The sequence below is a fragment of the Acomys minous genome, assembly GCF_964271855.1.
Source record: "Acomys minous genome assembly, chromosome: 12".
NCBI lineage: Eukaryota > Metazoa > Chordata > Mammalia > Rodentia > Muridae > Acomys > Acomys minous.
In genome coordinates this window covers 65,861,726-65,889,361 of record NC_140493.1, presented here as the reverse complement: position 1 = coordinate 65,889,361, position 27,636 = coordinate 65,861,726, and the positions used below count along the sequence as shown (strand labels likewise).

At 45.4% G+C, this 27,636-nt stretch overlaps 2 protein-coding genes and 1 long non-coding RNA gene across 4 annotated transcripts in view; 1 reads left to right on the top strand and 2 right to left on the bottom strand.

The window, feature by feature from the left end:
• UBE2G1 (ubiquitin conjugating enzyme E2 G1) overlaps nucleotides 1–2,112 on the bottom strand; it is a 70,955-nt gene extending 68,843 nt beyond the window's left edge. Inside the window, exon 1 of the mRNA XM_084751338.1 lies at nucleotides 1,633–2,112. Coding sequence (XP_084607464.1) covers nucleotides 1,633–1,678 — 46 coding nt within the window. The 5' untranslated portion in view covers nucleotides 1,679–2,112. The remainder of the gene's footprint in view (nucleotides 1–1,632) is intronic.
• A 100-nt stretch (nucleotides 2,113–2,212) lies between these two features.
• LOC311580096 lies at nucleotides 2,213–4,338 on the top strand. 2 transcript variants are annotated; one of them, XR_014773355.1, is made up of 3 exons: nucleotides 2,213–2,337; nucleotides 3,074–3,198; nucleotides 4,217–4,338. It is a non-coding gene; the product is annotated as an uncharacterized lncRNA (long non-coding RNA). The 2 variants fall into 2 exon arrangements; XR_014773356.1 differs by having other exon boundaries at nucleotides 3,074–4,338.
• An 18,788-nt stretch (nucleotides 4,339–23,126) lies between these two features.
• LOC311578351 (large ribosomal subunit protein eL43-like) lies at nucleotides 23,127–23,406 on the bottom strand (the record flags this gene model as incomplete). Its single annotated transcript, XM_084748199.1, has 1 exon — nucleotides 23,127–23,406. The coding sequence occupies one exon, from the start codon at nucleotides 23,404–23,406 to the stop codon at nucleotides 23,128–23,130; it is 279 nt and encodes a 92-aa protein (XP_084604325.1). The 3' UTR covers nucleotide 23,127.
• Nucleotides 23,407–27,636: the final 4,230 nt, after the last annotated feature.

Sequence of the window (27,636 nt, the reverse complement as noted above, 5' to 3'; positions counted from 1 at the left end):
TCACTGTGTGTTCGAGGCCAGCCTGTTCTACAAAGCGAGTCCAGGGCAGTCAAGGTTACACAAAGAAACCCTATCTCGAAAAACGAAAACCAACCAACCAACCAACCAACTTAGATATTGTTGGGTTTTGTTTTTGTTTTTTGAGACAGGGCTTCTCGACATATCATAGCTGTCCTGGAATTCACTACTGTAGACCAGGCAGGCCTGGAGTTCAGAGAACCGGCCTACCTCTGATAAAGGGACAAAAACCGTAATTCCTTTCTCCATAACAAAACAGGAAAAGTCCACGGGGTGGGGGGTGGGGGGTGGGGGGAGAATGTTCCTAAATAAGATGCAATAAATTATTTCACTTCTTTCGAACATAGTATATGAGGGTTATCCTAAGTTTTCCACTCACTTCAAATCAGGGTCCCATCTAGAATTTTAATACTTGTCCAAACTTGCTAGCTCATGGTCTAATAATAAACCTAATTATACAATCTGCCACAGCCCCTGTCGACCTTTTCCTTAAGAAGCCATAAAGGCGATTTAACTGACACCTCGAACTCACAGAAATCTCTTTCATTTAACTTCATTCCAGCTTTCAGCGCTTCGCTCGGAGGGGAGCGGCGGGGGATTGGGGGTGTGGGGCGCGGCCTTCGGCTCAGACTGAGGAGGGGTAAAAATCCCCTGAACCCAGCACAGCACACGCTTGGCGCTGGGCAGCAGGGGTAACTACCGGTTCATTTCTCTTTAAATCTGGCAGCACGTGGGGCGGCATTGTGAAGCCTCCAACCCGCCTCCTCCCTCCCCCCTGCTTCCACTCCGCACACGTACGCCTCCAGCGCGCATGCTCCGCTCACACAGTCCTAGCAGAGTAGGAGCCAACCCCCTAAAAAGTCAACCTGGAAGCCGCAAACGGCCTCGGCCGGGACAATGGGGGAGGGGGACTGAGGCTAACATCGGGGAGGCACTTGGCCGCCACCCCTACCGGGAGCCAAGGGCGGCCACAGCCCAGTGGCTGCGGGCCTGCGCGGGAGCCCGAGCCGCACGGAGCACAAAGCCCGGGCCGGCCAGAGAGCGGCTCCCCTCAGCGCCCGCGCCCACCCTCCCCGAGACAGGCGGCGCAGCCCGAGCCCGTGCCAGGCGGAGGCAAGCAAAGCCGAGTCGCGCTCCCCGCCGAGCCCTTCGGCGCCGGGCGCCGGTAACCCAGGCCACCCCAGCCGTCGCTTTTGTTGTCTGCCCCAACTCCGCGGACCCCGCGCTGCCGGCCCAGAAGTTTGGCGCGCCTCCCCTAGCCGGCCCCCGCCACGGCTGGGACTCGGTTCCGCGGCCTCCGCCGCACCTGAGCCCGGGATCCGCCCCTCGGGGAGGGTCGGCCCCGGCCAGGACCCACGCCCCTCCCCCGCAACGCCCCAGTGCCGTGGGGGAGGGGGCAGCCGCCCTGGGCGCCCGGCCCGTCCGAGGGCGAGGCTGGGGCGCGTCCCCGCCCCCAACGCCCTCCGCAGCCGGGCCAGCGGTGTCGCCGGCCGCCCGGCCGCGACCCGCGGGCTGCCACCCTCGCGGCTCGCCGCCACCCACAGCCTGCGAGCGGGCGAGAGGAGGCGAGCGGCTCGTCAGTCCGCGATCGCGGCCCGGCGCCCCGCCGCTCACCTGCCAGCTGTCTTCGCAGTAGCAGCGCCGACTGCAGCTCCGTCATCCTCCCCGCCAAGAGCCCGGACTGCCGCCGGGGCTTCGAAGGACCGAGACGAGCTCTGACGGTGGCTGGAGGCTCGGTGTGTTGAGGAAGCCGGGCCCCGCGACTGGAGGAGCGCCGAAGCCGCGGGAGGCCGGTCCGGAGCGACCCGAGAAGCACCTCGCTGCCTATGCCAGTCGGCTCCGTTCGGCTTTCCTCTCAGCGACTCACGCCCGGAAGGGGAGGGTACCCGGACCGCCGCGGCGCGCACTGGGACTTCGCTCGCCCGCTCCCCTCCTCAGCCCGCCCGTCGGCCCCACCGGTGCCTTCCCCCGCCACTGCCTCACTGCGCGCAGGGCCGCTCCGCGCAAGCGCGCTGAGACTGCCTGCTTCCGAAGCCGCACGCCTGCTAGCCCGACCCCTCGGCCCTGCTGCCCCGCCTCCGGCGACGGAGCCCCGCCCACCGCGCGCTGAGGGCCCAGCCCCGCCATCTTGGGAAGGTCCACGCCCGCTTGGCTGCGGAAGCCTCAGCTGGTAGACGCCCAGCGGACGCCATGACAAAGAGGTCGCGGAGGGTCAGGACGCTGCCTCCCTATATAAGCGGGAGGTCTGAGCGTGCTGGGACCAAAAGCAGTAATTGTTGGCAGGAACCCTGCGGCTGTCTGTCTAACACTGCATCGGAGGTGTGCGAATTAGTCATTGTTACAAAGCCGAATTTAGTACTGGTGTGCCCCATTTTAAGCACCCGCAAAATAGAGAGAGCATGGTGACAATTCATAAAGAATGCACAGAGTGATCCTTGAAATAAAACGTTCTGAATCTCATTGCAAAAGGCGTTTAAATAGAAGGACTCTTGTGTGTAAAATGCGGCATTGTGACTAGCACAATCTGATACATGGTTGGGTAGGTGGAACTCGCCTGTAATCCCAACATTTAGGCTGAGATAGGAGGATTGGGCGAAGACCCCTTCGCTACATAGTGGTAACCAGTCTCTGCCTGGGGGTGGGGATCCATAATAGTTCAAACTCATCCAGAAAGGCACCTGTTATGTAAAGTCCAAGTTGTAAAACCCAAGTTTGGGGGGGGGGGGAAATCAACCTTACTCTTGCCCACTTCAAAGGTCTTTTGTTTGGTTTGGTTTGGTTTTTTTGTTTGTTTGTTTTTCGAGACAAGGTTTCTCTGTGCTTTGGGCTGTCCTGGACTCTTTGTAGACCAGGCTGGCCTCGAATTCACAGTGATCCGTCTGCCTCTGCCTCTCTAGTGCTGGGATTAAAGGCATGGGCCACCACATCTGGCCCATTTCAAAGTTTTGTACTTTTTCAACATCGTAGCAATAAAAAGACAGAAAGGGGAAGGGAAAAAATAACAATGACAGTCAATTTTGTTTGTTCTTTCAATCAGTGTTTATTCAATCCTTAGTTCCCTGTACCTGGACTGGTGAAAGCAAAAGTTCTGCACAGGAAATCAGCTACATTTCTACACAGAAACACCTGTAGCTTCTTTGAGCTCCAAGTAAAGTGAACAAGAGAAGCAAATACCAACAGGTTTGTAGTAAAAGTTACTGCAGGAGCAGGCCCAAGTCCCTAGCTTACTTCCTTAGCACTGACCCATCAGACCAAAGGAACAAATAAGTGTTCAGTGAATCTGCCATTTTGAAACACTGCCCACCTAGAGGCTAAGCCAATGTTGTGGTTTTGGGTTTTTTGTGGTTTTACTTATTTGGTTGGTTGGTTTTGGTTTTTTGAGACAGGGTTTCTCTGTATAACCTTCCTCTTTAGACCAGGCTGGCTTCAAATTTAAAAGATCTACCTGCCTCTGCCTGGACTGGGACTAACAGTATGCAACACCACACCCCACTGTGGTTTTGTTCTTAAGGTTTTTGTTTGTTTTAATGTGTATGAGCCCTTATGAATTTATGTGTACCATGTGTATGCCTGGTGCCCCAAACCCAAAAAAAGGCATCAGATCCTCTGGAACTGGAGTTGCAGAGGGTTTTAAGCCACTGTATGTGTGCTGAAAACCATCCTGTCCTCTGCAGGAACAGCAGATTTTCTTAATTCTTGACCATCTCTCCAGCCTCTGTATTTTTGTTTTTAAATATATTCACTCTGCAGAGCAATGAGTTTCATTATGACGTTTTCATACATGTACTTTGCTCATGTTCACACATTCTTTTGTTTTGTTTCTTGAAACAGGATTTCTCTGTGTAGCCTTGGCTATCCTGGACTCACTTTGTAGACCAGGCTGGCCTGGAGCTCACAGTGATCCTCCTGTGCCACCATGCCCTCACACACATTCTTGATTACCTTCTCCACGTCCCACATCCCTCTCCCACTGGTTCCCTTTCCTTTCCAAAATAGTTCCATTCTACTTTCAGTTCTTAATTTTTGTTGGAATTTAGATTCCACGTATTACAGAGAAAACATAAATTCATCTTTTTGTGTCTGGCTTACTTCACTTAATGTGATGCAGTCTAAGTCTACCCATTTTCTTTCAAATGGCTTTTCCCTTTGTTGTTGTTTTTTGTTTGTTTGTTTATTGTTTGTTTGTTTTTCAACACAGGGTTTCTCTTGTAGTCCTGGATGTCCTGAACTCACTTTGTAGGCCATGCTGACCTCAAACTCAGGGAGATCGACCTGCTTCTTCCACCCAGGGTGTTGGGATTAAAGGTTTGCGTCACCACACCTGGCTGCTTTTTCTTTTCTAATGATTTATTTAGTGTTGTATGTATACGACTGTCTTCATGGATCTATGCGCACCATGTGTGTGCATTGTCTCTGGAGGTCGGAAAAAGATTCCTTAGAAATGGAGGCACAGACAATTGTGAATTTCCTTGTAGGTTTTGTGAACCAAACCCAGGTCCTTTGCAAAAGCAACAAATGGTCTTAGCCACTGAACCATATTTCAAGCCCTTATTTTTTAGGTTTGTTTCTGACTTGTTTGTTTGTTTGTTTTGAGACAAGGTCTCTCTATATAGCCCTGGCTGTCCTCAAACTCACCTAGATCCACTGGCCTCTGCCTCCTGAGTGCTGGCGTTAAAAGGCATGTGCTATCGTACCTGGCTCTAGGTTTGTTTTTGTTTTAAAAACTTCCCAACTGATTTCCACAGTGACTGCACTAATTTATGTTCCAACAGTATAAGGGTTTCTAACCTATCCACGCATCCTAAGCCAGCACTTGTTTTTTCTTTTAAGTGTGTGTGTGTGTGTGTGTGTGTGTGTGTGTGTGTGTATTTGCTTTCACAATCATGCTGATGCATATATGCCACAGTGAATTTGTAAAGATCAGAGAACAACTTGGGAAAGGTCAGCTCATTCTTTCTACCTTACAAATTACAGAGATGGAACTCAGGTAGTTAGATGTATTGTCCCTTTAGCCACTGAGACATCTTGCTCCATTTGTTGTTTCCTTAATAACAGGTATTACACTAGGGAGAGATGGAACTGGAGTTACAGACAGTTGTGAGCCTACATGTGGGTATTGTAACTTAATCCTGGCTTCTCTGGAAGAACAGCCAGCACTCTTAACGACTGAACCATCTTTCCAGTCCTAAAACATAAAACTTTATACCCAGCTAAGGTGGTATTATTTCTGGGTGTCTTAAAATAGGAACTGGGATATAGTCCTGAGGTAGAGTACTTTCTATCATGTGTGAGGCCTGGGGTTCAATCCAGAACATAAATAAATAAATAAATAAATAAATAAATAAATAAATAAACATTTTCACATGGTTAAGTATTTGCAAGATTTGCCTGCACATTCTCATCAGAATTTATAATGCAATGTGCTTTAGTGAAGGAAGTACATAGACAGGCATGTAAATAAAACACCCACATACAGGAAAGAAACAGAACAGATATGCAGACCAGAGGAATAGAATAGAGGACCTAGAAATAAATTCACCCAACTATAGTTACCTAATTTTTGACAAAGGTATTAAAAACATACACTAGAGAATAGACAGGCTCTTGCCAGCAAGTGGTGCTAGGAAAACTGGTTATCCGTAGGTAGAAGACTGGAACTACGTCTGTTTCTCATTCTCTACTAAAGTTTATTAAAAGCAGATTAAAAACCTTGATTTAAGCCGGGTATGGTGGCACACGCCTTTAATCCCAGCACTCAGGAGGTAGAGGCAGGTGGATCACTGTGAGTTCGAGGCCAGAACAGCCAAGGCTAGCACAGAGAGACCTTGTCTCAAAACAAACAAACAAACAAACAAACAAAAACCTTTTATTTATTTATTTTTTGCTTTTCCTAAAACAGGGGTTCTCTGCGTATCCCTGGCTGTCCTGGACTCTCTCTGTAGACCAGGCTGGCTTAGAACTCTCAGAGATCCAGTTGCCTCTGCCTCCTGAATGCTGGGATTAAAATCGTGGGCCACTACACGCAGCCTCTGAGAATTCTTTGAACGCATCAGAAATGCTGCCTGCTGCAATCTGTCTTATCTCATTATAGAAACAACTTTAACCTATGGAAATGGGCAAGAGGCCCTAGAAGATCTATTAGTTTTTCCATAAGTTCATTTCAGAAAATGCTCCTCCTCAGCTGAGCATGGTGGCACAAAGCTGTGATCCTAGCATTTGGGAGGTGGAGGCAGGAGATTAGTAGTCTAGACTTCTCCTCAGTAACATACAAAATGAGTTGGAGGCTAGGCAGGGTTAGCTGAAAGCTTATCTCTAAAAAATAAAAATTCTTCCTGGACCAAAACATTCACTTTAAAATACCTCTTGTTTGCCGGGGAAGAGCTGGAAAGATGGCTCTGAGGTTAAGAACTCTTGCAGCTCTTACAGAGAAGTCAAGTTCCACTTCCATTCCTGAATGGGAGCTCAGAATCATGGCTCCAGTTCCATGGGATCTGACCTCTCCTGACTTCTGTGCCAGGCAAGCACATGATACATATACACACATGCAGTGTCTCTCAAGTACTGGGATTAAAAGCAAGCTTAACGGGCTGGAGGGATGGCTCAGTGGTTAAGAGCGCCACCTGCTCTATAAGAGGTCCTGAGTTCAATTCCCAGCAACCACATGGTGGCTCACAACCATCTATAATGAGATCTGCTGCCCTCTTCTGTAAAGCACTCATATAAAATAAAATAAATTAAAAAAAAAAGTTTGACTCCCAGAACCCACTTAAAAAAAAAAGGCGGCGGGGGTGGGGTGGGGGGGGTGGGGGAGGTGGGGGGGGGTGGGGGGGGTGGGGGAGGTGGGGGGGGGGTGGGGGGGGAGTTTAACTACCTGGCTAATAAGACAAGAAACCCTGTCTCAAACAAACAAAATCTTTTTATTTTTAATTTATGTACTTTTAATCCTGGCACTTGGAAGACAGAGGCAGGTGCATCTCTGTGAGTTTTAAGCCAGCCTGGTCTACATAGTGAGGGCAGCAAGGGCTACACAGAGAAACCTTGTCTCAAAAAAAAAAATACTCCTTTTATTCTTTTTTGTTTTTGTTCTTTTAAATGCAGCACTGAGTAATTAACCCCGGGCTTCCTGTCTGTTTAATAAGTGTTCTAACAACTGAGCTACATCTCCAACCCTAGTTTAAATTTTACTGAAGCAATGCATAGCCATAATTCATAATCAAACAAGGTTTAATGACCTATAGTGAAAAGCAGAAGTGGTGCATAGTAACCCAAACCTTCTTGCCATAGGCCAGCCCTTTGCCCTCTCATGGATTTATTTCTTGTGATAATTACCTCATTTCTCTAAAGCATATGCCTGAATGCCATTGAGATGTTCAGTGTGTCAGGGGCTTCTGCCACCAAGTCTGATGACCTGAATTTGGTCCTTGAAACCCATATGGTAGAAGGAGAGAACCAATATTTGCACATCTAATATTCACATCTCCCTCCCGCATACACAGTAATTAAATAATTAGGCATAGCCCTATGATAATTTTCTTATGCATCCATTTTAGGCCTTTTATGTTTATTTTTGCTTCCAGCAGTAGTGATTTTTAATGTCTTATATTACCTTCCATTCTTTACTTCCCCTAAATTTAATTATCATATTTAATTATTTCATTAAATTGTTTCTATACTATTTTGACTTTATAAATGTAGAATAGGAGAGCCAAATACTGTAATGTATTGCAATTACATTTATTCCTTATACAAATTCGTCTTTGGCTTGGAGTTTCTCATTATATTTTTTCTGGCAGTACCTTAAGTATAATTGATCTCTTTTGCTTCTCAGCTCTGCCCAGAGTACTGCTTGATCCTATTAAGCCGTCTTTTTCTTGGAAACCTTCTTCCTTGAACCCACTATATTACCTCTCTAGTCTGGGCTTATTGGCACGGCCATGCTTACTACACAGTCAACTCCTAGGCTTTCCTTTGGCTGCTTCTCCGTCCTGAGACCAGTACATCCTAGATATGAAGTTTAAATCTTTTTGTTACACCTTTGTTTTCTGGAGAACATTGGCATATAAATTCCGATGAGGATGTTCAGGCAAATCTTAAGTATTTAAATGTGAAAAAGAATTTTATTATTATTTATTTGTGTTGTGAATTGAATTCAGGGACTTACATATGATAGGCAAATGTTCTACCTCAGGACTGCATCCCAGTTCCTGTCTTTACACACCCAGAATTAATACCAATTTAGCAGGGTATAAGATTTTATGTTTAAGCCAGGTGCAGTGGCACAGGCCAGTAATTCCAGCACTCAGGAAGGCAAAGGTAGGTAGACTGATGTGAGTTCAAGGGCATCCTAGTCTACAAAGGTAGTCTAAGGCTACACAAAGAAATCCTGTCTTGAAAAACTTAAAAAAGAAAAAAAAGAAGATTTTATGTTTAGAGTCAGAGAGATGGCTCAGCAGTTAAAAGCACTAGCTAGCTGTTCTTCCAGAGGACCCAAAATTCAAGTCCCACGTGAAGGCTCACAATTTTTATTTTTATTTTTATTTATTTATTTATTTTTTGGTTGTTCTAGACAGGGTTTAGCCTATGTAGTCCTTGGCTGTTCTGGACTTACTTTGTAGACCAGACTGGCCTCGGAAGTCATAGTGATCCGCCTACCTCTGCCTCCCAAGTGCTGGGATTAAAGGTGCACACCACCATGCCCTGCTCACAAACAAACAGGGTACACAAATGCAGGAAGGACAAATATTCATACTCATAAAATATAAATAAATACTAAATTTAAAAAAAATAAGGTGCCGGGCGGTGGTGGCGCATGCCTTTAATCCCAGCACTTGGGAGGCAGAGGCAGGCGGATTGCTGTGAGTTCGAGGCCAGCCTGGTCTACAAAGCGAGTCTAGGACAGCCAAGGCTACACAGAGAGACCCTGTCTCGAAAAACAAAAAACAAAAACAACAACAAAAAAAGTAAGGCCAGGTGTGTAGTGGTGCATGCCTTTAAAGCCCAGCATTTGGAAGGCAGAAGCAAGCAGCCTGCTGAGTTTGAGGCCAGCCTGGTCTACATAGTGAGTACCAGGATAGCCACAACTACATAGTGAGACCTTGTCTCAAAAGAGGCAAAAATAAACAAACATAAAAAAAAAACCACATACGTTTAAAATAAAGTAGTTGTGGAGATATGGCTAAGCAGTTAAGAATACTGGATGATCTTTCAGAAGGATCAGTCCCAGCACTTGTATCAGGCAGCATCTATAACTCTACCTCCAGGGGCTCCAAGGCCACCTGCTGGTACCATGGGTGCCAGCTATGCACATGCTACCCTACATAATATACGGGCACTCACACATAAATCTTTTTTTAAAAAAAATAGTGTTTGGGGATGGTCTGATGTATTTTAATGCTAATTAATAAAAAGCCATCCCACTTGGGCAGGGCAGATGAGGTAGGTGTGGCTAAGATTCCTGGGCTTAGAAAGAAAGTGAGGGATTCTGGGAAGAAGAAAAAAAGACCACCATGAGGAGGAAGGAGAAAGAACCAAGGAAGAGAGGAAGGCCACTATGGGTTAGATGGAGATTTGGCCCGATGAAAAACATTAACAAGTATTTGGGATTGTGGATGGGAGGTAGCTTTATAGAAGTTATTAAAAGCAGATGGCATGGGATTGAGGCAGGGATCTCATACCTGCCCCACTATGGGAGGTAATTTAGAGGATTGATATGTGCCCTGCCCCAGGTTAACTAAGGCTATTTTAAAATATAACAAGTGTTTATGTCTTAATTGATTGCTAGCAGGCATATTAAAGTATTAAACAATTATTAGGCCCCATAATAAACTATTATTAGATTGTACAGATAATTTACAAACAATAAAATAGTGACTTTGTGTATATCTTGTGATTGTTTGCACTTATGTATGTGCACCATCTAAGTGCAAGGGCCCATGGAGGTCCAACCAGTGTGCCAGATCACTGAACTTACAAACAGTTCTGAGCTGCTACATGGGTGCTGGAAACAGAATCTCAGCCATCTAAAATAGCAGCAAGTGCTCTTAAATGCTTAAGCCCATCTCTCCAACCCCTTTAATCTTTATTTTGAGATAGAGTCTCACTGTATTGCCCTGGCTGGCCTAGAACTCGCTGTGTAAACCAGGCTGGCCTCAAGCTCATTGATTCTACAAGCTCACTGAACCTTTTATTTTAAATAGAGATCTGCCTGCTTCTGCCTCTGCCTCTGTCCCTGCCTCTTGAATGCCGGAATTAAAAGCATGTGCCACCACAATCAGCAAAAAACATTATTTTTGATATTTTTAAATGGTAATATTCCTTAGTGTGTACTTTGTTTTTTAAATTCATGTGCTTGTGCTCAGAATGAATTTTGTGCTGCTGGAAACATAGTTAAGTGGTATAGCAAATGTTTAGCAAACCCTGTATTCAGTCTCTAACACCTAGTGAAAAACTGACATTTGAGTTCATGCCTGTAACCCTAGCCCTTCAGAGGCAGAGAGGCATGTGAATCTCTGAGGAGGGTAGCTTAATATACATAACTCCAGGAAAGCCAGAACTACAAAGTGAGATCCTGTCTCAAATAAATATATAAGTAAATAAATAAATGTAAAGTAAAGAAGTTGAAGCCAGGTATGATGGTGCATGCCTTTAATCCTAGCACTCAGGAGGCAGAGGCAGGTGGATCTACATGAGTTGGAGGCCAGCCTGGCCTACAAAGAGAGCTCCAGGGGAGCCAGGGCTATATTACACAGAGAAACCTTGTCTTGAAATACCAAAAACAAAAACAAAAACAAAAAAAAAGAAAAGAAAAAGAAAGAAAGAAAAGAAAATAGATAACTTAGTGAGTAGAGATGCTTGCCACACACATTGGCAAACTGACTTAAATCCCTGGATCCCATTAAAGGTGAAAGAACAGAAACAATTTCACAAAGCTATCCTGTGACTCATACCATAGCATACACACACACACACACACACACACACACACACACACACACACACTGCTACACACAGTAATAAATAAGTTTTAAAAACAACATGGTAATGTATACCTTTAGTACCAGCCCTTGAAACACAGAGGAGGCTGGATCTCTGTGTCTTTGAGGCCAGCCTGATCTACCTAGTTATCACCTGGCAGGTAGGGTTATATAGTAAGACCCTGCTTCAAAATATAATTAAAGTAATTGATTTTTGTATATTGGTTGTAAAAACTCACTAAACTATTTTAATAATGTATTTGTTTCTTATATAATATATCATTATTAAATGATGTATTAATAGCATATATACTTCTGAAGTTTTCCCAATCAGCCTAACTACAAACTAGGATTTGGAGCAGACTTACATGGAAGAGGTAACAGTGGACATTCTTGTCTTTCGCTGTTTCCAGAGTCAAGCACACTGTTGTGGATCTTTGTCCTGTAGGCAGAACATGGCTGCCACCATTTTGAAATCAGAGCAATTATAAATTCCTGCATGAGATCCTCACAGGATTGGGCTCAGCTGGTGAAGGCTCACAAGACACATCAGGACACACCAGGTGGCCCACAAGGCCTCTCCCTCTTCAAGGAGACTTTTCAGTGGTACAGCCATCCATAAGTTGCCCATGACCTGTAAGTCACCCCAGTGGCTATTCGGTTCACCATGTCTGGGGCAGAATCGTTTCTTTGCTCTGACTCTGGTGCCTATGTAGACTAAACAGATATCTGTTCTTGTGTCTCTAAGAAAAAACAAATATTCCAGGCATGGTGGTGCACGCCTGTGATCCCAGCACTCACTGAGGCAGAGGTAGGTGGGTCTCTTAAGTTTGAGGCCAGCCTGGTCTACAAATAGAGTCCAGGACTGTTTTTTTTAAAGAATGAAAAGTTCCAAATCCTTTGATATTACTAATAAAGACGCAGAAGCCAGATGCTGGGGTGAAAACATGCTACCTCAGAGAGGCAGAGAAAGCATCCCGATGACCTTCCTATTCAGCTTACTTCTCAGAAGAAAATGCACCCCCTCAAAAAACAAAAACAAAAACAAAAAAACCCCAAGGACAAAGGCTTACCAGCTCAAACCTCAAAAGCCTAAAAGCCCCCTTCTTCTTCTTCCTCCTCCTCCTCCTCCTCTTCTTCTCTTACTTTAATTGAATGCCTATGATTTACACGTCATGCACCAAAATCCCTCTCCTCCCCCCAGTAAAATTAAACATACAGACAAACAAAAAATCTTGTCACCGGAGCTGTAGTGCATCATGCATTATAGGCTTTTCCCACATATGTTTACTTTCAAATGCTCATTCATACAAGCCATAGGGTGTAGTTTGAGGCCTACACTATCGTTACTGGATCCTCACTGGGACTGCTGTTGTCATGTGTCAAGGAGATTCTTAATTTTTGAATCTGCAGGTCCGGCCCCTTCATGTGTTCCAGCATGTCATACATGGGGTAGATATTTAGGTGAGGTGGACTCAGAGCCCTGGATCAGGGCCCCCTCCCTTGTCCTCAGGGCAGGGCCCACTCTCCTGCTCCTGTGTCCTCGGGGCAGGGATAGCTCTCCTGCTCCCCTGTCATCAGGGCAGGGCTGGCTCACGCGCTCCCATCTTTTTTTTTTTAAGTTGTGTTTTTAAAAAATATTTATTTATTATTATGTATACAGTGCTCTGCCTGCATTCACACCTATAGGCCAGAAGAGTACATTAGATCATATTATAGATGGTTGTGAGCTACCATGTGGTTGCTGGGAATTGAACTCAGGACCTCTGGAAGAGCAGTCAGTGCTCTTAACCTCTGAGCCACCTCTCTAGCCCAAAGCCCCCTTCTCTTCCATGCTGTCTTAAATATCCTTCAACTCAAAGACCCTCCTACTCTTTAATTCCTGTCATCTGGTTTCTTGCTCTACCTATTGACCTTTATTTTTTTAAGATTTTATGTACACAGTGCTCTGCCTGTATGTACACTGGCAGGCCAGAAGAAAGCATCAAATCACACTATAGATGGTTGAGAGCCACCATGTGGTTGCTGGGATTGAACTCAGGACTTTTGGAAGAATAGTCAGTCCTCTTAACTGCTGAATCATCTCTCCAGCCCTAGGGTCAACTTTATTAAGTCCTGTGTAGAGAAAGCCCTTGAATTAAAGGTATGTGTTAGCACTGGATGAACCACCTGTTTACACCTTAATCACCTGTTTACAACAAACAGAAAGTTTTTGATTAAAAGTGTGTGTTAGTTAGGGCTTAACCATTCAAAATAAGAAACATACTTCTACAGCTCACAATATCAGGGTTCACAATGGGATCAACTATCCTGCAACACAGGACAGCCAAGGCTACAGAGAGAAACCCTGTTTCAAAAAATAAACAGAAGAGGCTGGGCGGTGGTGCACACCTTTAATCCCAGCACTCGGGAGGCAGAGGCAGGTGGATCGCTGTGAGTTCGAGACCAGCCTGGTCTACAAAGCGAGTCCAGGACAGCCTAGACTATACAGAGAAACCCTGTCTCAAAAAACAAAACAAACAAACAAACAACAACAACAAAAACAGAAGAAAGACAGACAGGCAAACATCGTGCTGCCATGGCACTGAGGTCCTTGCTCTATTCTTAGAGGAGTAAGTTTTGAGGCTCATACTCCGCTTTCATAGGTGCCTGTTAACAGGTTAAGGATGTTTCGGTCTATTCCTAGTTTGTTAAAACTTTTCTATTTATATGCTGGGCGGTGGTGGCGCACGCCTTTAATCCCAGAACTCGGGAGGCAGAGGCAGGCAGATTGCTATAAGTTCCATGCCAGCCTAGTCTACAAAGCAAGTCCAGGACAGCCAAGGCAAACACAGGGAGACCTTGTCTCGAAAAAGCAAAAAACAAACAAACAAAACAAAACAAAAAAAACCTTTTTCCATTTATATATATTAGTGATTAAAAAAAAAAAACCAGCGACACCCAAATGCATTCACTAATTTACAATGCATTGCAAATTTTTAAAAATTACAATATTTATTTGGGTATGGTCAGAGAGAAGCTATTGGCGTCTGTTCTCTCTTTCTACTTTCTGAGTCTATGGCATTGAAATCAACTGAACATCTCACTGGTTTTTGGTTTTGTTTATTTTGTTTTTAGGTAGAAGTTCACTGTATAGCTCAAGCTGGCCTCAGACTCTAGATCCTTTTGCCCCTTACTCCCAAAACCTGTGGTTATAAATGTGTACCACTGGAGGTTGGAGAGATGGCTCCAGAGGTTAAGCACACTGGCTGCTCTTCCTAAAGGTCCTGAGTTCAATTCCCAGCAACCACATGGTGGCTCACAACTATCTATAATGTGATCTTATGCCCTCTTCTGCATGCAAGCCTACATGCAGACAGAAAACTGTATACATAATAAATAAATAAATCTATTTTTTAAAAATACCATGCCAGGTGTGGTGGCACATGCCTTTAATCCCAGCACTCAGGAGGCAGAAGCAGGTGAATCACTGTGAGTTCGAGGCCTACAAAGGGAGTCCAGGACAGCCAAGGCTACACAGAGAAACTCTGTCTTGTAAAAAAAAAAAAAAAAAAAAAAAAAAAAAACAAAGCAAAAAAAAAATGTGTTACCATATTTAGACTCTGGATATATTTTTTATAATATTTCTAAATCCATACCTCTAGCCCTCATCTCTTAACAGAAGCTCACCTGCACATGCAGCTACCTAATCCTGTATTATTTTGGTTAATAAACACTGAATGTGTGCCTACTTTCAGTTGGAAATGGCTCCAGAATCTGAGGCCCAGGTGTGACCCAGACAGAACACATCTCTAGCCTCAGGATACTGGCAGCCAGTGGAGGGATTATTCAGCACAGCAATGAACAGATGTTAAATATTGGTGGTGGCACCAGTGGTGGTGGCACATGCCTTTAATTCCAGCATTTGGCAGTCAGAAGCAGGCAGATCTCTGTGAATGGAAAGCCAGCATGGTCTATATAGCAAGTTCCAGACCAGCCAGGCCTACACAGTGAGACTCTGTCTCAAAAACAAAACAAAACAAATGATAAATGTGTTGCTTTGAATTACCTGAACTGATATAATGGACATTAATAGCACAGTGCACATTATAAAAGGGAGTCTGCCGGGCGATGGTGGTGCACGCCTTTAATCCCAACACTGAGGAGGCTGAGGCTGGTGGATCTCTGTGAGTTCGAAGCCAGCCTCGTTTACAAAGAGAGTCCAGGACCGCCAAGGCTACAGAGAAGAACCATGTCTCAAAAAACCAAAAAGGAAGGAAGGAAGGAAGGAAAGAAAGAAAGAAAGAAAGAAAGGGAGGTGTCTTCTGGGTAAGGTAGTCCAGAGAGGGCACTCTCAGGCATCATACGTGGGCTTAGATTATAAACAAGAAGTAGCGTTTGAAGAGTTTAGTAAAGAACATTCCAGAAATAGGAAATAGCCATTGAAGATTCTGAGGTGTTCCAGAGCTCAGAGAGCTCAGTTTACCCACACTAAAAAGGAGGCCAGCAGACTAGGCAGCTCCACTGGTGACTAGTGAACAAGGGGCTCTGAGCTGGGGGGTACAAGCAGAGACCAGTTCACAAGGAGTGTGTGGAATTCATGAAGAGGAAGCTTTGGGAGGGATATGTTCTGGTTTACACTGTATATAGAAAATATAATAATTTGTTATATTATATATTCTACTTCAGCCGTGGTCCTATAGAGGACTTAATCACTCACGGTGATATCCCATCCTGTACCCTGCCTAACACCTGTTTGACTCCTTCCACATCCCACCAACAAGCTTCCCCATAAGCCAGTCTCATTAGCCATAACCACACCACATACACTACACATATAATATATATTATTATTGTTATAATTATTATTTTTGCTTTTTTTTTTAAGACAGGTTCAGATAGTGTAGCTCTGACTAGCCTGGAACTCACTATGTATACCAGAGTGATCTCAAACTCACAGAGACATTGTTTCCTCTGCCTCTTGAGGGCTGGGATTATAGGTGTACACCACCACCCCTCACTCTTGTTTTCTTTGTTTTGTTTTGTTTTCTCAAGACAGGGTTTCTCTCTGTAGCCTTGGCTGTCCTGGACTTGCTTTGTAGACCAGGCTGGCCTCAAACTCACAGCGATCTGCCTGCCTCTGCCTCCCAAGCGCTGGGATTAAAGGTGTGTGCCACCACGCCCAGCTCTCCTATTTTCTTAATTAAAAAAGGAAGGAAAGAAAGAAGGAAGGAAAACCAAGCTGAAGCTATGAAGTAATCAGAAATTCAGAGATGAGCCAGGAAAATTCATAAAAGAGAAGAAAGTCCTGTTTATGGAAAGATACCACAAAGGTCAAGATAGGAAAATATTCCCAGAAGGAACAATTGGTGAACTGCACATGCCACTGTGAGGTGAGGGGGAAGTGAGCTTTGAAAGTGTGCACTGAGTTTAGAAACTGTGGGGTTACTGGGTTTTGTTGTTGCTGATGGCTTTTATTTTTTACCACAATAGAAGAGTTTGAATAACAGTAAGCTTCAAAGAAGTTGAGCAGAGTCGGCTAGGCTGAAGGTAAGACAAGGAAGTGGCGATCTCAGTGAAGACTGCTTATTTGAGATTTGTGTCTCGAACGAAGATGCAAACAATAGAACTAGTGGAAGTCTTGAGGGGGTTTTTAACAAGTAGTGCTCCTTACCTGACTGCTCAAGGGAAGCCATGGCTGACAGGTTTATTCAAGGTTAAAGTTCAGCCACACAAGCAAAATGGGGTGGGAGGGTCAGATCAGCAAATTTGTTGTGGATTTGTTGGATAGGGGGATTATGGTAGAGAATTAAGCTAGGAAGAGAAAAAAGCAAAAGAGAGGGAGGTGGTGGGTAGTGAAAAAACTTTTTAAGATTTATTTATTTATTTATTTATTTATTTATTTATTTATTTATTATGTATACAGTGCTCTAACTGCATGTATGCCTGCACACCAGAAGAGGGCACCAGATCACATTACCACCATGTGGTTGCTGGGAATTGAACTCAGGACCTTTAGGAAGAGCAGCCAGTGTTCTTAACCTCTGGAGCCATCCCTCCATCCCTGATAATGAAAAATGGATGCAGATAGTATGGACTTAAGGTGGGAGATCTGTGGGTGAAGGGTAGGAAATGAGGGTTAGAGTAGGTGGGTCAAAACCAAGAGTTAGGATGTCGAGCGGGGTGGTACGCAACTTTAATCCCAGCACTTGGGAGGAAGAAGCAAGTGGATCGCTGTGAGTTCGAGGCCAGTTTGGGTCTACAAAGCGAGTCCAAGACAGTCAAGGCTACCCAGAGAGACCCTGTCTTGGAGAGAGAGAGAGAGAGAGAGAGAGAGAGAGAGAGAGAGAGAGAGAGAGAGAGAGAGAGAGAGAGAGAGAGAGATGTGGTGTGGTTATGGCTAATGAGACCAGCTTATGGGAGAAAAGGTTGGTGGCATGAGGAAGAGAGGAATCAAGCAGGTGTTTGGCAGGGTGCCACATGGGTGATGAAGTCCGCTAAGAACAAAGGCTGAAGTAGAATAAAGAGAAGAGCTATGGCACCAGGCACAGTAGCACAAGCCTTATCCCAGCACTTGGGAGGCAGAGGCAGGCGGATCTCTGTGAGTTCGAGGCCAGCCTGGTCTACAAAGCAGCCAAGACGCCACAGAGAAACATTGTCTTGGAAAAAGAAAGAAAGAAAAGAAAAGAGCTATGGGGCTGGAGAGACAGCTCAGTGGTTAAGAGCACCGACTGCTCTTCCAGAGGTCCTGAGTTCAATTCCCAGCAACCACATAGTGACTCACAACCATCTGTAATGTGATCTGATGTGCACAGTATATATAACAAATAAACAAAAAATATGTTTAAAAAAGAGCTATGAAGCTGGGCAGGACAGCCAGGGACACACAGAGAGAAACCTTGTCTTGAAAACAACAACAACAACAACAACAACAAGTTGCTTGTATACAGTGCTCTACCTGCAGGCACACCTGCAGGCCAGGAGAGGACATCAGATCGCCATGTGGGTGCTGGGAATTGAACTCAGGACCTCTGGAAGAACAGAAAGTACTCTTAACCTCTGAGCCATCTCTCCAGTCTCAAGTACTTTGTTTGTTTTGTTTTTTGTTTTTCGAGACAGGGTTTCTCTGTGTAGCCTTGGCTGTTCTAGACTCACTTTGTAGACCAGGCTGGCCTCGTACTCACAGCCATCCACCTGCCTCTGCCTCCTGAGTGCTGGGATTAAAGGTGTGTGCCACCACGCCTGGCCCCAAGACCTCTTTTTAATCCACACCTGAACGGCCTCCACATTATGAAGAGTCTGCTGGCCACTGGTTTCCTCCTTCCTCTAGCCTTTAGACACAGCATACCTATTCAAATGCAAACCAGATGTTGTCTAGCTCCCACTTTAAATGTCAGTGTCCCTTACTTTCTCACCACCCACATCTTCCCACTTCCCCTAACCCCTACTTTGTAACAAGGTGCAAGTTCCCCCACTATTGTTCAATAGCCTTTCACCATGGAGTATCCCAAACCTCCATCTCCATCCTGACTTACTGTGGACCTTGTCCCCATGCTCTGCTCCTGGTACAGTACAAACCTTTCCTTCCCTCAAAGATGTGTCCCTGTGCTGTTCCAGTGTCCTAGCACGCTCATCTGTAGATGCATGTATATAGCCTTCCAGTCTGTGAAGGAAACAACTTCCTCTAGAGTGCCTTTCTTTTTTTTTTTTTTCTTCAAGGTTTGGTTTCTTAGACTTGATATTTTTTTTTTAAGATTTATTTATTATTATGTATACAGTATTCTGCCTGCATGTACACCTGTAGGCCAGAAGAGGGCATCAGATCACATTATAGATGGTTGTGAACCACCATGTGGTTGCTGGGAATTGAACTCACTACCTCTCGAAGAGCAGGCGGTGCTCTTAACCACTGAGCCATCTCTCCAGCCCCTAGAGTGCCTTTCTTCTGTTTGGTTTTGTTAATTGTTTAGTCTTATTTTATGTTCACTGGTGTTTTGCCCCATGTGTGTCTGTGTGAAGCTCTGAGAACTGGAGATGAACTGGTGAACCGCTGGGTGCTGGGAATTAAGCCCTGGTTCTCTGGAAGAGCAGCCAGTGCTCTTAAGCACTGGGCCATCTCTTCAGTGCCTCTTTTTGTTTTGTTGTTTTGGTTTGTTTTGGTTTTTCCAAGACAGGGTTTCTCTCCATGTAGCCCTGGATGTCCTGGAACTCTTCCGAGTGCTAGGACTAAAAAGCACGCACCACCACTGCCCAGGCCTCTTTTTGTTTTTAAATTTCTGAATAAGATTTGTTTTTTTGTTTGTTTTTGTTTTGAAACTAGGTTTTTCTGTTTGGTTGGTTGGTTAGTTTTGGTTTTTCGAGACAGAGTGTCTGAGTTGGATGTGTCCAGGAAGAATCAAATTCCTGCATGAATTCTAGGCCAGAGTAAACCCAGCAGGCTTTTGATACCATTCTGAAGAGTGGGTTCCAGCCTACGTGCACTGAGAAGTTACCTAAAGAGGAGTCTCTCCTGTGAGTAAGTGACTAGCACAGGTCTATGCAAACCTACTCTTTCCTTTTTGTGCTCCTCCTCCTCTTTTTCCAGACAGAGAGGATATCTGTAAGCTGCCCATGCTAGCCTTGAACACTCTGCCTCTACTTCTGCCTCAGCCTCCCAGTAGCTGGGACTACAGGTCTGTGACACTGATCCTGGATCCTTTCAAAGTCATGGTAAGGTAATATGTATATAGATGCCTTAGCAGCTGTGTCCCTTGAGTTCCTCTTTCTGCCATCTAAACACATTTTTATTTCTTTCAGTTTTGGGTTTTGTTTTTGTGGGGGGTTGTTTTGTTTTATGCCAGGTGCTCCTCATCTCTAAGGTCTGGTCACTTCATTCGTCCCAGGTATTTACCAATCTTAACGAAAAAGGAGTTGCTGAAATTTATTTAAACTGATACTAGGGTGTGGCATGACTTTGAGTCTCTCGTGTGTGTGTGTGTGTGTGTGTGTGTGTGTGTGTGTGTGTGTGTATGTGTGCGCGCGCTGGTGCTCTCATCCATATCGGCTCAATGTGGAGTTGAGGATGAATATTGAGTGTCTTCTTCAATTGCTTTCTACTTTTTTTTTTTTTTGAGACAGGGTCTCACTGAACCTGGAGCTTGCTGTTTGGCTAGGCTACCTGCTCAGCAGTCCTGGAATCCACCTGTTTTGCCACCCCAGTCCCTGATGCTTGGGTTCCAGGTCTGTATCCTCAAGCTTCTTTTTTATGGGGTTGCTAGGGCTATGAACCTGTGTCCTCATGTCTGCACAGCAAACAATTTATTTAGTGAGCTATCTCCCCAGATCCCTTTCTTAATTTTACTTTGTTTCGTTTTGTTTTTTGTTTTTCGAGGCAGGGTCTCTCTGTGTGGCCTTGGCTATCCTGGACTCCCTTTGTAGACCAGGCTGGCCTTGGACTCACAAAAATCCACCTGCCTCTGCCTTCCAAGTGCTGGGATTAAAGGTGTGCATCACCTTATTATTTTTTTAAACTTATTTATTTTTACTTTATGTGCATTGGTGTTTTGTCAGGTCCCATGGAACTGGAGTCACAGACAGTTGTGAGCTGCCATGTGGGTGCTGGGAAGTGAAGCCAGGTCTTCCGGAGGACAAGCCAGTGCTCTTAAGTGCTGAGCCATCTCTCCAGCCCCTTCATTTTCTTCTTTGAGACAGTCTCATGTAGACAAGGCTGACCTTGAACCCCTGTTTGTTTTGCCTCTACCTCTCAGTGCTCAGATTACAGGGATATGCCAGCATTTTGTTTGTTTGTTTGTTTGGTTGGTTGGTTTTGTTTTAATGCCTGGGTCTTCCAGGCTGACTCAGAACTCAGTATGTAGACCAGCATGGCTTCACAAGAGGCCTCCTGGCCTTACCTCTCAAATGCTGGTACTAGAGGTGTGAGGCACCATACTCTTCTCTGCCTGGTTTCTTTTTAACTGTAGCACCTGCCTGTGCACAGTCACACAAACACATTAACAAGAGACACTCATCATCTGTTGACTCTAAAAAGAAAAGTTGCATGACTCCTTAGTGGCTCAAGTCCTGAGAGCAGTGGCTGTGGAAGCTCATATTCGAAACAGCAGATCCTATTTCCTTAGACCCATTTCCTTCAGGGAGATCAAAGACAGCTCACATATGATGACTGTTATGCTCCTGAAGGTTGAAATGTCAGCCATTTAGACATTCAAGACATTACTGTTCACGTATTTGTTCAGCAGGTGTATGCAACTGGGACAAGGCTGGGGGTGAACAGCAATCTTGGAACATACAGGACCTAGTCCCTACTTTGACATTCAGAGATAAATCTTGGAATCAAAGAATATTAGTACCAAAGAAACTCAAAGGCATTGAGCCCAGTGCCTCAGAGGTTCTGAATGAAACAGAATTTGTAGCCCTGCTCTTCAGCAGCACTCACCTTCCAGCGTGGTGTCTGGAAAGGGCATGTGGAAGAGCAAGCTCATCCCATCTCCCTTTGACAGAGTTTCTCCAAAACACTCGGTGTACCCCCCCCCCATTATAGCTGCACCTGCTTTCTTTTTAGCTGATATGGAAATGTGTCTGAAATTATAACCTTGTAGTCCAAATAAGAATATCAGCCAGATGTAGTGTCCTATTTATAATTCCAGGCTGCAGAAAGGATTGCTGGGAGTTGGAAGCTATTCTGGGCTACATAGTGAGTACCAGGCCATCTATACGGAGACCCTGTCCCAAACAAACAAAACCACCACACAGAAGCAGGCACAGCATTTCATGTTTGTAAGCCTAGCACCCAGGAGGCTGAAACAGGATTGCCGTGTTATTGAGGCCAGCCTGGGGTACATTGGTAAATTCTGGGAAAGTCTGAAAAACTGGGTAATACTCTGTTGATATCTACCATACCACTACCATAAACACCCTCCCCAGTTTTCCCCCAGATTTTTATTTTTATTTTTAGGAAGTGCTGCAAGGCCCCCTGAGCACATGGCTACTGGTACACTGTGTCCTTGCAAAGAGCTTCTCTGGCTGGAATGGATTCTGCCAGCAAGGTGGGCCAACATCAAAGAAGAACAAACACTTGATGCTCTCCCTGTGCTTGCTGCTTACCCTGGCTCCCTGGACCTCAGGTGAGAATGTTTTCCACTCCTCCACCAATGCACCTGCCACCTCCTTCTGTTTCTGTTTTGGTTTTTCAAGACAGGGGTTCCCTGTAGTCCTGGCTGAGCTCAACTCACTTTGTAGACCAGGCTGACCTCAAAATCACAGAGATCCTCCTGCCCCTGCCTCCCTGAGTGCTGGCATTAAAGGCGTACTCCACCACTGCCCAGCTGGCACCGCCTTCTGAAGAAGCGTTCTTGCATTCATCTTCAGGTCTGTAACTTCAGGGCCCGTATCTGTGACAACCGAAGGGATGTAGTGGTATAAGCATCAACAAAGGCTTCTACTGATCCTCAGTCTATCCCAAGCAATCGTCTCTCCCCAAGTCAAGACCTTTAGATTTGCGGTTGACTCAGGAGTTTCCCACTCACTCATCACCTACCTCTCAGAGGCAAGGAGACTCTTCTGTTATCCTCCTATTCCTGTAGTAAGACGTGCTGACACAAACAAGCAGAGGAGAAAGAGGCTGGCTGAGAGTTGCAGGTCACAGTCCATCATTGTGCGGTAGTTAATGCAGCTGGAACGTGACGAAGCAGCTCACATTACATCTCCTGCCAGGAGCGGAGAACAGGGAATCGATACCTGCATGCTTGAATGCACGTGCTTTCTCCACTATTATACAGGCCTGGATCTCCTGCCTAGGGGAGGGTCTTCCCGCCTTGATTGACTTGGTCAGGATACGGTGTCCTATGTCACCACCACCACCACAGATGTGCCCCCACCACAGGTCAAACTAGTTAGACCAGTCCCTTACTGAGACTTCCCACACGATCCTGGATTGTGCCAAATTGACAAAACTGTTAGCCAGACAAGCAGATCTCTGTGAGTTCCAGGTCAGCCTAACCTACATAGTGAGTTCTAGGTCAGCCATACACAGCAAGGCCCTGTCTCAGAAAAACAAAAGGCCATGCAACAAACTTGGATACCTGCTCTCTCTATCACTTCTACTCGGTTTTTTAAATTATGTAAATTATGCAGGCTAGGTAAGTCTCAAACAGTAGCGCTTCTACTGGTCTTTCAGTTCCTTGAGTCTTCTGAAGGCAGACTTCACTGTGACAGCAGAAGTGGTGTTGTGGGTCCAGGCCCCACGAGCCACTGTTTTCATGCAGTGACCACAGTGCCAGATGCCAATGGCTCGTCTCTTCATCTTGGTCTTTCCACAGAAGGAACAAGTATACTTGGCGTACTGGCTAATTTCAATTTTCTTCACCATTTTCCGGAGGAAGGCACCATAGTGGGTCCTGTATTTCCCGATGATCCTGACCTTCTTGGTGCATTTAGCCATCTCGCCGGAACCGAAGCTAGAGCCTGAAAAGCATTTCTACTCAGTTTTAACTCTATGAGGCAAAGGCTTTAAATGGGACTGGGGAGCAGGCCTCACCTGGCACGATGGCCATGCCATTCTCCACATGTGGATATGCTCTGATTGCTCAGGACTCTTTTTGACTTACTGCTCTTGCAGAGGACCATGGTTCAATTCCAAGAACCCATATGATGGCTCACAAACAGTCTGTAACTCTAGTTGCAGGGGAATCTGACACCCAGAACACCAGGCACATATGTGATACACACTGATACACGCAGGCAGAACACTCATATACCAAGTTAATAAAACAAATCTTTAAAAAAAACTTATATGCATGAAAATAAAGAAAACTTATTACTAGGAAAATAAATTGTGTTTCTCTGTGCTCTAGGTTTTTGTTTGCATTTTGTTTTGTTTTTCAAGACAGAGTTTCTCTGTGTGTTCCCTGGCTGTCCTGGAATTTGCCTTGTAGATAGAACAGGCTGTAGATCTGCCTGCCTCTGCCTTCTGAGTGCTGGGATTAAAGGTGTTGTGTGTCACCATACCTAGCTTTGTATTCTAGTTTTTTGTTTGTTTCTGTTTTTTGTTTTTGTTTTTTTCAAGACAGGGTTTCTCTGTGTAGCCTTGGCTGTCCAGGACTTACTTTGTAGACCAGGCTGGCCTCAAACTCACACCGTCTACCTGCCCCTCCGAAGTACTAGGATTAAAGGTGTGCACCACCATGCCCAGCTTGTATCCTAGTTTTTTTTATCTTGAGCTGTGGGTTTTACATTGGGGACAATTAGAATGGTGGCTTACCTTTTATAATTTATGTGGCTGACTCTCCTATGGACTATCTGTACCTCCAATACAGAACTTTGGATCAAGGGATGAGCCATGACTTAATGAGAGAACAGTCAATGGTGGACTGTCTTTTCTCCATTCATCTTACCTATGAGGTTCAAGCAATGGAGTCAGAAGAGCTTCAGAATCCTAGAGCAAGGCTCACAGTGTAGCCATGGGTACATAGCATCAGGTTTGATGTCAGTTTCCTTAACTGTAAAGTAGCAATAAATAATCTTCTCTCCCAGAGTGTGGGTCTTTATTAGGGTGTGGTCGCCCAGTGCAGAAACTCCTCCTATGGCAATACAGTACCCCCAGAAGAGCTCTGCCTCCCTCCTCTCTGCTGGGAGCCCTGACAGGTGGTTGAGGCTCATCCAGTCACAGTCTTTGACTCTGAGGGCAGCTGCAGGAGGAAGGGGAGGCTGGGAGAGCTGCATGCCTAGAAGCTCAGGGGAGCTAATGAGAGTGGAAACTGTGCTTTCCAGCGTAAGCTGCGGTGTGTGTAATGAGAGCAAACGGCAAGCTCGCTGCAGAGTATTTGCCAGGCACACTCAGAGCCCTGGGTTTGATCCCAAGCACAGCACTAAGTTAATTACATGCTCAGTTTCAATAAATAGAACAAACAAATACAGGCTTTCTGCCGATAAAATTTAGATATTGCTCCTGGCTATGTGGCCGGCTTCCCAACCCAGTTCTCCAACACTCCCACCCTCAGTCAGAGACTGTGTGAGCCACCTATGCCTTTAAAAACCTGTTAGAGCAGATTCTGCTATTTGGAGCTAAGTTCCCTGACAATTTCCATAATTGTAGGTAAATACAATGTGTGGTACTAGAAGTGGGGTCACTCAGACTGTACCTGTAGCCTCCGGCCTTCTGAGTAGATGACATAATACATTTCCTTTCTGCTTTTGGAATTCCTGAAGCATTCAACTCCCTGTGCTTAAATACATGAGAACCAGTTTCTTTATACACTTTCAGTGCCTTCAGGCAACAAGGATGTGCTTAATACATCACACTCACAGTTGTTATAATTGGCATATAATAAAGCACACACACACACACACATATGTAAATTTACATATATATACTTTGTTTTTTCGAGACAGGTTTTCCCTGTGTAGCCTTGGCTGTCCTGGACTCACTTTGTAGACCAGGCTGGCCTCGAACTCACAGCGATCCACCTGCCTCTGCCTCCCAAGTGCTGGGACTAAAGGCATGTGCCACCATGCCTGGCCTTTTTTTTTTTTTTTTTAGTGTTTGTTAGTGGAGATGCACAATATTTAGATTCTTTGTGTGTGTTTATAGAGTATGTGTGTACATGTGTTCACATATGTGTGCTCATGTTCTAACAGGGGCACATGCACATGTGAGTGTATGCACCAGGAATCCAGAGCTTGACAACCGATGTCTTCCCCTGTGTGGGTGCCTGTGGAGGCTAGGAAAGGATATCAGACCTACAGGCAGTTGTGAGTAGTCTGACATGGTGTGAGAACTGAACTTGGATCTCCTGGAGAGCACTGAGCCATTTCTCCAGTCCTACACCTTATTTATCTATTTTAATTTATTTTCTGTGTATGGGTGTTTTGCTTGCATGTATGTCTATATACGATGTGTGCACCTGATATACTCATGGAGGTCACAAGAGGTCAGATTCCGTGGAACTGGGACTATGGATGGTTGTGAGCCTCTTTATGGGTTCTGGAAATTGAACCCAGGTCCTCTGCAAGAAAAAATCCTCTAAACCACACAGCCATCTTTCCAGGCACCCCACCCCCACCACACCCCGCCTCTCTCTTTTCTGAGACAGGCTTTCTTTGTGTAGCCCTGGCTGTCCTGGAACTCACTCTGTAGACTAGGCTGGCCTCAAACTGAGACATCTGCCTGTCTCTGCCTCCCCAATGCTAGGATTAAAGATGTGTCCTTCCTCCTCTCAGCTTTACACTTTACTTTAAACAAAACAAAACAAAACAAACAAACAAACAAAAACCAGAGTCTTTCCCATAGTCTGGAGCTCCCAGATTGAGCTACAGTGACTAGCAAGAAAGCCCCTAGGATCCAGCTGTTATTTTTTTGAGACTGGTTCTCACTGGGTTTTCCGGGCTGGCCTTGAACTTGTCATCTTCCTACCTCGTCCTTCCAGGAGCTGAGGTCACAGGCTAAGCTACAAGGCCAGGCTTGACCAGACGGTGCTCTTTGAAGGTTTTCTTTGTTTATTTAAGATCTATTTTAGTGAATGTGTACACATGCATGGCATTTGGTGCCCCAGAGGTCAGAAGGTGGCATTGGGTTCCCTGGAGCTATAGTTTTACATGCTTGTATGCCTCCCAACTGTGCTGGAAGAGCAGTAAGTGCTCTTAGCCACCGAGCCTTCTTTCTCGCCCCTGACTAAACTATTTTGATAGAAATTTATTATACTCTCTCTACTCTGTTATTAATCTCCACTGTCAGCCTCTTATTAAAAATATGAATAGGAGCTGGGCGTGGTGGCTCCTGCCTTTAATCCCAGCACTTTGGGTGCAGAGTCAGGCGGATTGCTGTGAGTTTGAGGCCAGCTTGGTCTACAGAGTGAGTCCAGGACAGCCAAGGCTACACAGAGAAACCCTGTCTTGAACCGCCCACTCTCCCCACCCCCCACCCCCAAAAAAAAGAAAGCAAGAAAACTGGACCAAACCAATAACAGCAAATCTAAATAAATAAATGTAATTATAAAAAACTTATTTTAAAATGTGAATAGAACCATATGTCCATTACTTCTTTGGTTGCAAACAACCAAAATCACCCCACATTTTACCCTACTGCTACAGCAAACAAGATGTATTGGGTTTCCTGACCTCAGGCTAAGGCAGGCATGTCTAACTTAATCCAGGCTCCCGATGTCCCTGGCCTTGGCAGTTCTGGTCCCCTGCTGGCGTTGTTCGTCTGTTGTTGGCTCATCCCTTAGCCTCAGACAGAGGCTGAACGGTGGCAGCTTTATGAGTGAAAGCCCACCCAGAAGAACATGTGCTGTATTCCTGGAAGCCCCAGCTTTCTCGATTCAGTCTTCAGCTTCTGGATGGAATTCTCAAGAAGAATGGAAAACAAGCTCTTCTCTCTGCAGATGTGGCAGAAGGCCACCTCTTCAAGCCTGTCAACCGGCCTCTTGCACAAGAGCCACCTGGGGACACCTGATCACAGGCAGCTTTCTGAGCCAAGCCCAGGTCCCTGCCAATGAGGCCCCAGGCAGGGGAGTGACTTGGTCAGGTAGCCAGGGCGCCTGTAGCACAGGACTTGGAGTGCTAGCTTGACTTGAAATGAAAACCCATTCAGTCCTCTGCTTCTAAAACCCATGAAGGTGAGGAAATGAGATTCTTCCATGCTTCTGACCCATGAGTATTTTTCCTTGGCTCT